The sequence below is a fragment of the Pogona vitticeps genome, chromosome 8 (genome assembly GCF_051106095.1).
Source record: "Pogona vitticeps strain Pit_001003342236 chromosome 8, PviZW2.1, whole genome shotgun sequence".
Lineage (NCBI taxonomy): Eukaryota > Metazoa > Chordata > Lepidosauria > Squamata > Agamidae > Pogona > Pogona vitticeps.
In genome coordinates this window covers 16900444-16914666 of record NC_135790.1, presented here as the reverse complement: position 1 = coordinate 16914666, position 14223 = coordinate 16900444, and the positions used below count along the sequence as shown (strand labels likewise).

The 14223-nt window shown below is 41.2% G+C and overlaps 1 protein-coding gene across 3 annotated transcripts; it reads left to right on the top strand.

Moving 5' to 3' along the window:
• Nucleotides 1–1072: 1072 nt before the first annotated feature.
• Nucleotides 1073–14018, top strand: SPA17 (sperm autoantigenic protein 17). 3 transcript variants are annotated; one of them, XM_020811562.3, is made up of 5 exons: nt 1073–1180; nt 5894–6073; nt 9342–9412; nt 10354–10419; nt 12016–14018. In XM_020811562.3, exons 2-5 carry the CDS (start codon nt 5920–5922, stop codon nt 12241–12243), a joined length of 519 nt encoding a protein of 172 aa, XP_020667221.3. In that variant the 5' UTR covers nt 1073–1180; nt 5894–5919; the 3' UTR covers nt 12244–14018. The 3 variants fall into 3 exon arrangements, with proteins under 3 accessions (XP_020667221.3, XP_020667220.3, XP_078235929.1); XM_020811561.3 differs by lacking the exon at nt 1073–1180 and adding an exon at nt 1406–1562; XM_078379803.1 differs by lacking the exon at nt 1073–1180 and adding an exon at nt 1475–1661.
• Nucleotides 14019–14223: the final 205 nt, after the last annotated feature.

Here is a 14223-nt window from a genome sequence, read left to right as displayed (position 1 = left end):
TGCCCCCCCTTGAGAAGTACCTGGGATGCTGGCCGTGGGGGGTGGGGACGATTTGGGGGAGAATGCTGTCGGGTGCAGGGCTCTGGGGTGGTTACCATAGGGACTTCACTCTTGCTTTAAGTCCCCCTTTGGGTTTACCTAGGCCTCTTCTCTCTTATTTGTGCAAAATGCAGGGCAATCCTGTCCAAAAAGTGGTTCCCAGGAAACCTCACGGGAGGAGAGTGCTTTGATGAGGCTTAAAAGGGCATCCACTGAGCTGCTGGCGGGGCATCGCGAAGAGAGTCGCCTTTTATTTATTTATTCAAAATATATATTTTTATCCCGCCTTTCTCCTTGAAAAGGACTCAACGCCATGACTCGCCAGACTCGCGTCCCTCGCGTGTGAATGCCCAGGCAGGGATCATCATCATCAGCAGCATCGGCAGCAGCAGCAGCAGCGCCCACTCACGACATTGCACACCTTTGGAAAGAAAACCCTATTAAGGGTCCCCTAAGCCGGGCCTGACTGACGGGAGAGACCATCCACAGAAACCAGGCATGTGATGATCGCCGTGGGGGGCTCAGGACCAGCATCCCTCTTCCCCCTACAGTATTGATTTCAGTAATTAAGAGGAAATGACTCACCAAACCTACGCTGCTCCAATGGACCTACTCTAGCTGGGAATTCCCAATGGATTTTCGCCTATATATTGTTAATATATTGGTTTTAACTTCTAAGGCGAATCAAGTGGGTAATTCTTAACTCTCCTGCTAAAAAAAAAAATGTAAGGTTTGGGTGGCGACTGGGACCTTCCCCAATGTCGCTGGACTGCAGCTTCCATCACCGTCCCTTCCCCATGGCATGGGGATGATGGAGGTTGTAGTCCTTTCCCGGCGGCCCAGTCACCTCTTGTGCCGGATGAGTCCCTTCCACGTGGCTAGCGCGTGGGGGGTGTAGCCCCCCCTTTTGCCCTGCCAAACGCCGGCGGGCGCGTGACGTCACCGTCCCCTTCTATGACGTCACCCTCCCCAGGGGTAACGGGACGGGCTCGTCCTCCCCTCCCCCAGCCCTCAGTGTCAACGGGCCCGGGCTGAACGGGTCAAGAGCCGGGGCTCCGTCGCTTAGACCGAACAAGGCTCAGCCTTCCCGCCACCGCCGCCGCCGGCCCGCCTGAGAGGACGCGAAAAGCCGCCATTCGAGGTGGGTGGAGTGGGCGGGGCGGAGGTCGTTTATGCCAGGAGGCGGGAGATGCATCCTCTGTGGGCGAGGGATTGGATGAAGGGGTTCTGAGGATGAAGGGCGGGGCTTTTGTCCAATGGCCGGACCGCTCGAGAGCTACTGTAGGGCGGAGCGCCGAATGTGCAGAAGAATCGAAGCGAAACCAACCAACCAACCAGTGTTGGGGGATTCTGTCCCGTTCCGCGTGCCGTCCCAACCGCGTTGCTAAGGCAACCAGAAACAAATGCCGGCGCCTCATCTCCGCCTCCGGGAAAGGGGCTCGTCGGGGGCTGAGTCCGCGGCTTTCCTACCTTTCCTTCCGCCCCCGCTTCCCCAACAGTCCGCTCTACGTGGCGCTCCGGAGGTAAAGACCGACGAATAGGGCGGCGAGCCGTCCGTCCCGCCATGCAAAAGCCTGGGGTGGCGGCAAGAGCTCGGCTCTTTGCTTTGATCGATTCCCCCGGTCAGTTTGAAGCCTGGCTTGTGCTCAGCGATGTTAAAGACGAGAGTACTTATGGGCATAAACAGAGTGCACCCCCTTTCCTTATCACTTTAACTAGGAGGTGTGGCTTCCAAAAGCAGCCAGTTCTTTTCCTGATGGAAATCTCATGTTAAATGGTAAAACACGGACTTGGGCGTCATGCAGTTCAGGCTTATGCCAGTGGATCTTGTTAGATGCCTGGAATGTTATCCAGAATTCAAAGATATATATAGCACTAAACAGAGTAGGATAGCTGCTCAGGTATCCCCAAAAAAGGTGATACCAGCCCTCAGGAATCTTCCATCAGTCGGCAGGAAGAGAAAGAAAAACGTCCAAAACTCATTGTGGCCACTAGATAATAATAATAATAATAATAATAATAATAATAATAATAATGATGATGATGATGATGATGATGATGATGATGATGATGATGATGATAATAATAATAATAATAATAATAATAATAATAATAATAATAATAATAATAATAATAATAATAATAATAATAATAATAATAAATAAATTTATTGTCATTGTAAGTATATACACAGTATACCTATACAACGAAATTCACAGATGTTGAATCTACAGGATCTGAAGTTAAACTAAAGTTGCAACTATGAGCTGGAAGGTTTTGACTATATCAGTTTTTAGGTGATGTGAAAGAGATCGTTTAGTTCTGTAGAGAAATCAAGGAGATCAGCTATTCTGGTTCTCTCTCTTTTTGGAACAAGGAATAGCTGGTCAGCCAAATGGATATCATAGGAACTTTGGAGGGATGTGCCCATGCTCTCTTGAGATTTGTTATACAGTACAAAGAAAATGCAAAGCTGAAAGTAGTATAACATACACTCTGGACTTCCAGATAGCTGATTTAATAAGCTTAAAGAAGTATTGGGTTAAACCCCATGGTCACAAGGACTCAGAAAGAAGGAAGTACCTGTAGAACTGCAGTTTGTTAAGAGGCACAGTCACAGACAATTTCTACAAGAAAGAAAAGTGGAAGATATCTAAAGAAATTGAGATGAATGCGTAAGGACCTTTTAGATGAGCAAGATGTAAAAGGTGCATGTATAGAAAATGGAAGGAGAGTCAGATCACATAGGAAAAGTACAAATGGGTAGCCAGAATCTGTAGGGAGAGGAGGCAAATGCTCAGAATGCGCTCATTACCCACAAGAGAGGTTAAAAATAACAAGTAAAGAGTTTTAGCTATACTTGGCGCAAGAGAAAGAAAAAGTAGTAGATTTGCAGCATGGCAAAGATTGCAGAAATAGTAGTAGGTGAGCGAGAGAAGGCAGAACACCTACTTTGCTTCTGTCTTCTCCCAAAAGGAAAGCAGTGCACAATTATCACAAATAGATTAAAGGAGGCAGTGAAGGGGCAGCTGCACAAAATAATTAAAGAGGTGATATAGGAACACCAAGCTACTCTCAGTGAACGCAGGTCTGCAGGGCAAGATGAGCTGCATCCAGTGGTATTAAAAGAACCTGCAGATGTAATCTTAGAGACTCTATCTGTAATCTGAGAATTTTCAGAATAGATGAGGTTCCTGAAGACGAAAAGTAGGCAAATGTTTTCCCAGTCTTCAGAATATGGGGGGGGGGGGGGGGAAGGATCTGGGGAACAATCGGCGGATCAGCTTGACACTAATGCCAGAGAAGATTGTAAAACAGGTAGTTGACTAGTTGGTCCATGATTATGTAGGAAAGAACACATTGGTTACTAAGACTTGGCAAGATACAAGTCATGCCAGCTTAATCTTACCCATTTTTGGAATAAAGTCAAGTTGCTGAAAAAGGTAAGGGGAAAATGTGATGAGGGGGAATGCCCTGAATAATGTCATTGAGTTTTTGACAAGGTTGCTTTCAATATGCTTCAGTCAAGCTGGTCAAATGTGAGCTATACAGTGCTATTGTTACGTGATTAGTAGCTGACCGATGGACCAACACCCAAAGAGTGTTCTCTTGGAGAGAAGTGATGAGAGGGGTGCTTCAGTGTTCTGGAGCTGATGATGTTCAACAGCTTTCTAAATTACTTGGATGAGAGAGTGGAGGGGTTGCTCGTCCTATTTACACACAGTACCAATCTAGGAGGGGCAGCTCATACTTCAGAAGACAGAATCAGAATTCAAGATGACCTTAACAGATTGGAAAACTGGGCCAAAACGAGTTTTAGCAGGAAAAATTTAAAAAAAATCTACATCAAGGTGGGAAGATGTATCATCTATATACCTTGGTTCAGTCATCAGTCCAAATGGAGACCGCAGCCAGCAAATCAGAAGAGTGAGACTAGGAAGGGGCACAATGAAGGAATTAAAAGAGGTCATCAGTGTAAGGATGTGTCATTGGAGAGGAAGACTAAGAGCATCCCTGTGTATGGTTGTAAAAGCTGGGCAGTTAAGAAATGTGGTGCTGGAGGAGAGCCTTAAGGATATCCTGGACTTCTAGAAAGACAAATGGGTTCTAGAAGAATTCAAGCCTGAACTATCTCTGGAGGCAAACATAAGTGAGGCTGCCGTACTTGGGCACATCAGGAGAAGGGAGGATTCTCTGGAAAAGACAATTATGCTGGGAAAGGTGGAGGCAGCAAAAAAAAAAAAAGAGCGGATGACCAAATACAAGATGGACGGAGTCCCAAAAGGAAACCACATGCTCGAGGTTACAAGAGCTGAGCAAGGGAATCAACAGGACATTCTGGAGATCACTCATTTGGAGGGTTGCTATGGGTCGGAGGTGACCTGATGGCATATACGTAATTGCAACAGGAAGAGGAAAGAGATGACCAAGATAGTAAAAGCTATGGAAAGCAAACCCTATGAAGAATGGTTGAGGCAGCTGGCTATGAGAAGTCTGGAAAAGAGAAGTCTGGAGGGGATTTGGTATCTTTGAATATTTGAAAGGCTGTCATGTGGAAAGAGGAGCAGGCTTTAATCAGCCAACTAATACATGCAGTGTGATAATAACTAATTATCTTGCCTCAGTCATTTTGTGATAGATCAGAGATCCTTAATTATGTTTTGAACAATCTTTGTTTTTTACATTGTCTGTCATATACAGTTTCACTCTTCATAACAGAGGGACTATTTTAACTACATCCTTCTCACATAGTCAAGGTTTGACAATGATTAAACTAATATTAGCTCTAAGGTTGCTAAGTTGCATTATTTACAGCCCAATTCACATATATATTTCACAAGTTTAAGGTAGGTTTATTTTCTTTTTGCAGAGCTAAATAGTCACACTTCCAGTTACATCAGTTGGGTAACAACTTATGTTTATATTTTAACTGAAGTTGTAAATATAAACTGTGATCATATAAAAGGCTAGATGAAGTTTAATTGTAGGTGCAATAGGCAAAGGAAGGAGGAATTACCGTTATCTCAGCTTCAGTTCCTGAACTTGCTGGCTTTCCTTGCCATTCAATGAATAACTAATAATATTACAGTACTGTATATTTGAATGCAATTTAGTTTCTGAAATCCATTAGTAAGTTGCAACAAGATTAGGCCCATTGAATCAGTGGACCTTACAGAGCAGTTGACTACTGTAGTTGTGAATTACTGGTAGATTTTCGCCAACGTATTGTTAATTACAAAAGTATAAGAATGCAGCATTAATGGCAGAGTAGAAGAAATTAGGCTGCAGTTAAGATTTTTTTTGCTCTTAGTTGGCTGTTGCAACTGTTCATTTAACAATGTTTTGAACTTCAGAAATTAGCAAGGGAACATGTTGGTGTCTGTATTGTACAATATTGGATGCATTTAAAGGCACTTCAGCCTAAATATGACTTTTAAGTTAAACTTGCATGTGAGAAAAAAATGTCCTATAGGGAAACATACCTTCTTTGTATGATTGTGTCACACAAATGACTCTTGCTTTGTCTCATTGTGGTAATATTTCTTAATAAACTATAGTTTGATATATGCTTGTATCAGCTGCTTGCTTAACAGGGGGGACATTTGTAATCAATGAAAATGGTTTTTACTCATTTGTGCATTGCAATCCTAGGGTTGAAATGCATGAATGATTTTTAAAATTCTGCCTGTTAAAAAGCAGGTCAGTACCAGGCTGGTTGTTGACTAGGGGATAGTTGTGTAACATACTGTATATGTTAGGACAGCAGGAGTGTCATACATCTGACTAGATCAAGCATTCAGTTGTTCAAATGACAGCTTAACCATCTCCTCTGTTTTTTTTAATGAAATGACAGGTGAAAAAAAGGCTTACTAAGATACAATGGCTATTCCATTCTCCAATACCACTCAACGGATTCCTCCAGGATTTGCAAACCTGCTGGAAGGGCTTGCCAGGGAAGTCTTGAGGAGCCAACCTGAAGATATACCAACCTTTGCAGCCAAGTATTTTGAAACTCTTCTCATTGAAAGAGAGAGTGAGCATAAATCAAGTTAATTTTACAGTCATTTAATATGCCTGTGCATGTGCCATTCTTCTTGATTTACAAAGACTTTCGTAATGTATTCCAATGTATGATAACTCGAAAGTATGTCCCACTTTGCTCAATAAGGCTTAGCTCCAGGGTGGTGTGCTTAAGACTATAGTCTGATATAGTCTAAAGTCTCTACCTTTTGTTTTGTTTTCAAAGTGGAAAGTCCATAAATTGTGGGTTTAATTAGCTACAGCATATCTATGTATGCTCCATGAAGATGCCTTGATTCTCTAACCCAATCTTGGGTCCCAAAATGTTCTTGGACTAAATCTCCAAGAAGCCTTCACCATTAGTTGTGCTGGCCAGGACTTCTGGAAGCTGCATTCCAAGAACAACTGGGAAACCAAGGTTGAGAATCACTTCTCTAACCTATATGATCAAAGTGCAAGGATCTTACTTGCTCTATAGTATGAAACTTAGTGTCAGTAGAATTGATGTGTTCATTTGGCTTAAGATGTTTTCAGACCCATAATTGTGGAGAATAGCTAGGAAACATGAGCATTATCTGGTGAATAACTGGATTTCACAGCTATTCCAAACAAGGTTTAATGTTGACCAGGCTATAGTACTTGTGCAGTCCAGTTATATGGATGCCTAATAGTTGTGTGCCATTACATTGTTTCTGACTTAGGGGAACTCAGATTTTTCTAAGCGTAAAAGTGGTTTACCACTCTTTCCTTCCTATTGGTGGCCTTTGAGGACCATATAGCTTGCATGAAGTCACACATAGGTGGCAACATATGCAACCCTATCAGCCGCACATGCTCCAGGTAATTTCAGCTGGTCTCTCCCAGAAGGCACAGTGGGAATTCAGACCTCTCTCCCTTGGATCCACAGCCAGGTGCTCCAAACTACTAAGCTGTACCAACAGTAAGAAAATAATCACCTTGGGTTGAATGGGGCTTGTTCCTAGGCACGTATGCCTAGGCATACAACTTCAATATCTGGCTCAGATAACCTCCTAGATAGTACAGTGGTGCCTCGCTTAGCGATTGCTTCGTTTAATGATGTATTTGCTTAGTGATGGGGTTTTTTGAGGAATTTTCCGCATCGTTTAACGATGTTCTCTATGGGCAATTTTCACTTAACGATGTCTGTTTTTGCTCATTTAAAAGTGTCTTAAAATGTCTGAAACCTGTTTTAAATGCTTGGAATCGTTAGTGCACCTTGTAAAACATTTGCAAACTTAATTTGGCTTTGTTCTGAGTCTTCGTTAATTTTTGGTGAATTCCCCCCCCCCCATTGGAATGCATTGAATGGACAATTCACTGCATTCCAATGCGGGGGGGGGGGAATTCACCAAAAATTAACGAAGACTCAGAACAAAGCCAAATTAAGTTTGCAAATGTTTCACAAGGTGCACTAACAATTCCAAGCATTTTAAACAGGTTTCAGACATGTTAAGACACTTTTAAATGAGCGAAAACGGACATCGCAAAGCCATTGAAATGCATTGAATAGGCTTCAATGCATTCCAATGGTGGAAACATTGTTTCGTTTAGTGATGTTTCCTATGGCGATTTTCGCTTAAGGACGGTAATCCGTTCCCATTGGAATGGATTAACCCACTTTCAATGCATTCCTATGGGAAATGGTGTTTTGCTTAGCAATGTTTTCCCATAGCGATGGGGTTTTTTTTTGAACCAATTAACATCGTTAAGCGAGGCACCACTGTATTATTCCCCTGGTTTAGTTGTGACTTTTTAAAAAGCTAACAACATCCTGTTTATTACATGCATTCCCCAGGAAGATAAACTGTACATTGTCCTTCTTTGTCTCACTGATTATATCCTCACAACGACCTTGCAAGATATGTTAGGCTGATACGTTGTGAACCCAGTGAGCTCCATAGCTGTGTTTTCATGGGTCTGTGACTTCTTAAAAATAACTTGGGACTCTTTGTTCTCTGGGATGAGATTTGAGATTCATTTCAGAAAACAGTTGGACAGAGGAAGCAGCCTTACTGATTAACTGAGCCTCAAGCATGTTCTTAGGTTCAGACTGACTCACAGGCAAGCTGAGAGCTGCTGGGCCACTTGTTTTCTGCCTTCATAGATGTCTAATAAATGATGATAGAGAAAAAATGGTGGTATTTTTCAAGGAGAGTTGGGAGGGGATAATATTGAGCATGTGTTATAAGCAGTTATTTTTCCTTCTTTCCAATTCAAATTCTCAGCTTTTCCTGCTATAGGTAGAAATCTACTCTTTCTTGCTTGAAATAGTACTCCTTCCATCATTCCCTGGTTGATTAAATCTTCAGATTTCTTTTTCTGTTAAATGTGAAGATGTTGCTAAGCAGAGTGACATTGAGGAGGGTTATTTTAATAGCACAGGGCAAAGTACCAGCTCTTACATAAGAGTGCTAAAAATTCTGCACCAAAATAATTATTCTAGCCCCAAAACCCAAATTGTGCAGCCTAACTATAAATTATATATATTGAGAGCAGGGTACACATGTGTCTTTTTGCATAAGCAGGGCAAAAAAATATTGTGAGCTTTTAGGTGCTATAGTGGAATGGATTTGTTTTTAACTTTAAAAATAAGTCAGTGACTAAAGTTCAGGGGCATAGCACCACTGAAAAATTACTGTGTGCCACCACAACACTTTAAGGAAGGAAGACAGGCAATGACACCATTCTGTATCTGCTCCTGAATTAGTTGGGCAATTCCTCTATCACAGTGGTTGATTATTTCCTTTTGTTGGGTCAATATTTTAAAAGTATGTATCATTTTCATCCATTTACCATTTCTCCCAAAAGTCCCAGTGAAAAATAAAATATATCTGACATATATTTTAAAATACTGTATATCACACACAAAGTGCATTTCCAAATATATTTGGAACCTGCCTATTCTTACGTCAGCATATATATGTTTTATTACAGTTGAATCTCTCTCTCTCTCTCTCTCTCTCTCTCTCACACACACACACACACACACACACACACACACACACACACAATATTTTCATTCCAGTTGATGCATATATATGTAAGTTGCATAAGTGCATTATTTGGAAGTTTTGTTAAAAAAAGAAAAATAATAGAAAAGAAAATGAGACCATATTCCCAAAAGCTGGATGCATATGATATTCACAGATACCTGTATTTTGCTGAAATTACAACTCAATATAAGCACAGCTTGACCGGGAAGCTAATTTTAATTTTAATGAGAGAATACAGTGTGCAGTTTTACAAAATATATTTTTCAGAAACTGGATATGATCCCTGTGAATGGGGAGCAAAGCTAGAAGATCGATACTACAATAACCGTGCTTTTAACGTAAGTCTTACTATATGATGGCCATTTTCTCTCCTTGAGTGTGTGTGGATTCAGGCCAAACTAGTCAAGCCATGGCAGATCAAGGATGAGGGGTAAAACACACACACCCTGAAATAGCTATGGGGAGGGAGTGGCAAAAAACACACCTAATTGCATGGGGAGTGCTGTGGGAAAGGGTTAGTCCTTCATTCCACACTGTATCTATACTCTGATGTGGCTGCTATATTCAATGTGCAGGGAACAGTAGCTTGGAATTTGGGGTCTGATAAATGGAACAAGAGAAGGGACTAAATTTGGGGAGGGGGGATGGCATCCATAGCAGCTGGGGTGTGTGTGTGGGGGTTGAAGCAGAGCTGTGACATTGCAGAGGCAACTTTGGTTCAGAGTTGCTTGCTTTCATTTTCCATCTGCTGCAACTACTGTTTCTATTACTTTCTGAAGTAGAGTCACAGTTAAACAATCTATAAATTCAGGCATCTTGCCTAACCATAGTTAGGACAAACTGTGGTTTACGAGTCTGCTTTGAAAAGCTTTAGTTTCTGATCCTGGCTTATGAGCTGATCACAAATTATGCTTCTTCACTGAAACATCTAACACCAAATTATAGTTAAGTTTCTTCAACTTTCCTTTGACAGGATGTGTGATTTGAGTTATAAACTTAGAAAGAATTGCAGGTGCTTGTTGGGCACTTGAATGTGTGAAACTGTGATAACAGATTGCTATAACAGCATGAAGGAGATAAGCTAATTATGCATTTGTTTTTCACATAACTAGAAAGGTGTGATGTCCACCACTCTTGAGAGAAAATCATGTACTCAAGCATTATGAGCTCTTCTCTAGTTTGGCTTCACTGATGTCTCAACTGAATCAAAATGTGGAATATCTGTCCTCCCAGGTCCAGTACTCTTCTTGCCAACTGATATATTGCTTGTTTTTTTCAGGAACTTGCACCACCTGGGGGTGGCGATAAACCAGAGGAGAAGAAAGAAGAACCTGCTGCACAACCAGTAAGTAATATTTCATGGATGTATATATTTTTCGTGCATCTGAAAACAAAGAAATAAATAAACTTCCATCCCATATCTATGTCCAACAAGCCCAGTGTAATAGCACCACTGGTGCTAATTATACAGTGGTGCCCCACATGACAATGCCCCCGCTAAACGATGAATCTGCAGGACGATGATTTTTTGCGATCGCTATAGCGATCGCAAGATGATGTTTCCTATGGGGGATTTTCATTTGACGATGATTAGGTCCGTGCTTCATGAACCGTTTGTTCGCAAGACAACAATTTTTCCAGCTGATTGCCGGGTTCCTAAAATGGCTGACCTGTGTTTTCTGGACCCATGCTTTGCAGGGCAGCCATTTTAACAGCTGATCGGCGCTTGGAAAATGGCTTCCCTATGGGCGATCTTTGCTGGACGACGAGGCAATTTCCCCATTGGGACGCATTAAATGGGTTTTAATGCATTCCAATGGGGAATTGTTTTTCGCATGACGACGATTTAGCTTAACAGCGATTTCAGGGAAACGGATTATTGTCGTCATGCGGGGCACCACTGTATATCTTAGTGGAGCCAACATATCTTTCCTCACTGCTGTTTACAGAGACATGAAGTCTGTGGTGAGTAAAAGAGACTCTCATTCCTTTGCTTACATTTTAGTTTTGAATCCCTGGTTGTTGATCCACCAAAACAATTCTTCCTTTAGAAACTAAGACTTGAATAAGAGATTGGCCTATTCAGGTAAAGAAGACAATTTCACCCATCTTCAAAACTATTTTGCATAAAACAACAGCAAGTTCCTCTAGACACCTGGCAATTTGACCTATCTATTCTTACAAGCATACAACTTATTAATGGAGAATGATGCAGCACATAAAAGGCAGCACATTTCCCTGCAAGAATTTTCCATTAAAATCCATTGCCTTGTAAGAAAAACAAACAAAACTTGGCCACAGTATAACTTAGCAAAATTGTATTTCAGTAAAAAAAAAAAATGCTTGCAAAGCAGTCCTGTGTATATTTACTCAGAAGCAAACTCAGGTTGAAGCCATAAGCTTAATTTGCATACTTAATACAAAGTTCAGTGAAACATAAATCTGCAAAACTATACCATGTCTGAGTGGTAGTTAGAATGCCTTCGTCCATATAGGTTAGGAAAGTGGAGCTGATATTGGCATTCTTCTTCTCCCTATTGAGAGATAAATTTTTGGTTTTCATATCAAAGACGAACAGTTGGTGTTATCCAAGTGCTAAATTCTGAAATTCTTAGCAGGCAAAACTTCATTTTGAAAAATAATGGAAAACTGCCAAAGTGACATTCACAAGATTCAGTGCTAAAAATAACCCCACTGGTGTCTTGTAGAAATACATATTTTTAAAAGTGACAAAAGAAGATTCAACTTATTTTTCCACCCACTCCTGGCATTGTAAACCAGCTTTCAAAAGACCTTTGTGTAATGGAGACGTATATTACATTGAGTGCAACTTACGATTTCTTCTAAACATATTCAGATTTTTTTTACAATTATCGGTTGATGAAATACTGAGCTTTAAGTGTGTAACTGTCTTCTCTCTCTCTCTTTTTTAATTGTAAAGGAGGAGGCTGTTGAGAAACCAGGAACAGAAGGTAGCAGTATTAGTTTTACAGAAGAACAAGCAGCCACAAAAATTCAGGCCACTTACAGGGGGTACAAAACAAGAAAAGAAGTAAAAGGTTCGAAAGAAGTGGAAGAAGAAGAAGAAGAGGGAGTCAAAGAGGAAGCTGAAAATGAAGCTGGAACGGAAGAGGAGAAAAGCAAGCTTGATGATGAAGAACCACAATAATCAGCCAGAACAGCCGTGCCAGCAGTCAGTTTTAAAACTGGCTTAAGGCAAAGTCACATGGATCTGGAATAGAAGTGTGTGCCAAGTTTATGAAATAAACAACCAACTTTAAAAAAAAGAAAGAAAGAAAAAGAGCACCCTGTAATTCTTGGTGCTCCTTGGCAGATTAGTGCATTGAATCTGTTACAGGATCAGCTTCTGTGTCGAGCTATTGCCTGGGACTTGCTCCACTCCATCCATTGGGCCAGGGTTATAAGAAAAAGGAGGTGTGATCTTAGGGTTTGTTGGGGCTTCTCCACACAGTATTTCAGTTGTGAAGTTGTTCTCTGGAGGCAAGGGACAATTCCATCAACACTGCAACCTGTACAGGCTAATCTGTCCACTATAGTGTGTTTCTGTGTGTACACTGATCGATCTTATAGTCTAACGACTTCAACAGCTAGACTTGGAATGTTATGTTCAGGTTGCAAGTTTCTGTGTATTTGAATGCGCCCGAGTCCTTGAAATCTGAACAACACAAACCTCAAATATGTCAAAGGATTCTGTGTGTCACAACATCGCCTCCAGGAATACTCATACTAGTTTTCAATTTTTACCCTTTTCTTTCTGTTGCTAGCACACACGCGCCTGGTTAAGATGTTAAGAAAACTTACATATTAGTCCGATTTTCACTCAATCAGAATGGAAAGGAGTGTCATCAGAATCCACCACTTCTTACCTCTGAAGTGAAGAGAGACATCTTCACATTCCTTTTGTTTCAGTCTTCATCTCTGTTTCAATTCATGTCCACGACTTCTTCCATCTCCTGGCTTTTGCAGGATCTCCCATAATCTTGTTCTGTGCAGATGCCCGGGCTTTATTCCAGTGTTGTCCTCGAAGGGCCAGGGCATCTTTTGGTTTCTGCTTCCTTGTCACCTTGCAGCACAACCTCGGAAGTCCATCCTGCAGTCTTTGCCAGAACTTACTTGCTTTGCTTAGTAAGTCTGTTTAAGATCGTAGCATCAACCTGGTTTAAAAAGTCTGTGAAGAGGGGAGATATTTATCCCCAGACATGATGCTTTGGAATGAAGAAAATGCTATTAGAATTACCCTAAAAGAGGTAGAAATGCTCTGAGAGTTATGATCAAATTAGAGGGGTAGTAAACAACTGCATTTTACCTTCTTTTTATGAAGTGTTTAGGGTTGCTTAGACACACAAATTAGGATTGCAGCATGAGGACAGGGTTAACCCGTACACACATATATGCTATTCATCCCTCCCCCATTTAACCCTGGGGAACGCGCCGTTCCTATAAAGTGCTGTTGATCCGTAGGAGAAGTCATGGGGTGGGGGGGGATCCTACACGAGGACCCAGTATGAAGTTTGCGGGACTTCATAGCTTGCTCTCCTGTGTGTGTTCTTTCTTTCTCCTTGCCTATCTCTTTTTTTTCTCTCTGCTGCCACATTTGTTAGTTGCAGAAAATGGACTTCATTTTAAATTTGGGCAACAAACACATTCTATGTGTATCCTAGGTTTCAATGTCATGCTTACTCTGTTTTTTTTTCCTATACTTTTGTATACCGAGCTGTTGTGGATTGTTGCTACGTGTTTAATTTATTCTCTCATAGCTATTTTTATGTATTTCAGTCTATATGAAAGACATTTAACATTTTCAAGTTGGGATCTCCTCCTGGGGAAAAGACAGAAAATACTTATTTTGTTCAAGCTGTAAGCATGCCAATTGCCATGTTGCTATAATTCAGCATCTTTGATTAAAGCTTGAATTTGATGTGGCATTGTTTTCACACAGATGGTTACTAAATTGGCAATAATTACTCTGCATTCATAAGTTATTAATACTGTGGTATTAAGTGTTAATAAAACTACAACCACCAGATGGTACTTGTCAGAGACTGAAAAACTCTTGCAAACAGGAAGAGTGCACTTTGCCGTCTCCAATATGATACAATTTTCACTAGGGATGTCTTTCAGCTTTGGA

Excerpts from the sequence above, each read along its gene's own strand:
- SPA17 (XM_020811562.3), top strand. The coding sequence starts at position 5,920 with ATGGCTATTCCATTCTCCAATACCACTCAACGGATTCCTCCAGGATTT. Across the intron at positions 9,413-10,353 it reads ACAATAACCGTGCTTTTAAC|GAACTTGCACCACCTGGGGG; the intron begins GTAAGTCTTACT and ends TGTTTTTTTCAG. Across the intron at positions 10,420-12,015 it reads AAGAACCTGCTGCACAACCA|GAGGAGGCTGTTGAGAAACC; the intron begins GTAAGTAATATT and ends TTAATTGTAAAG.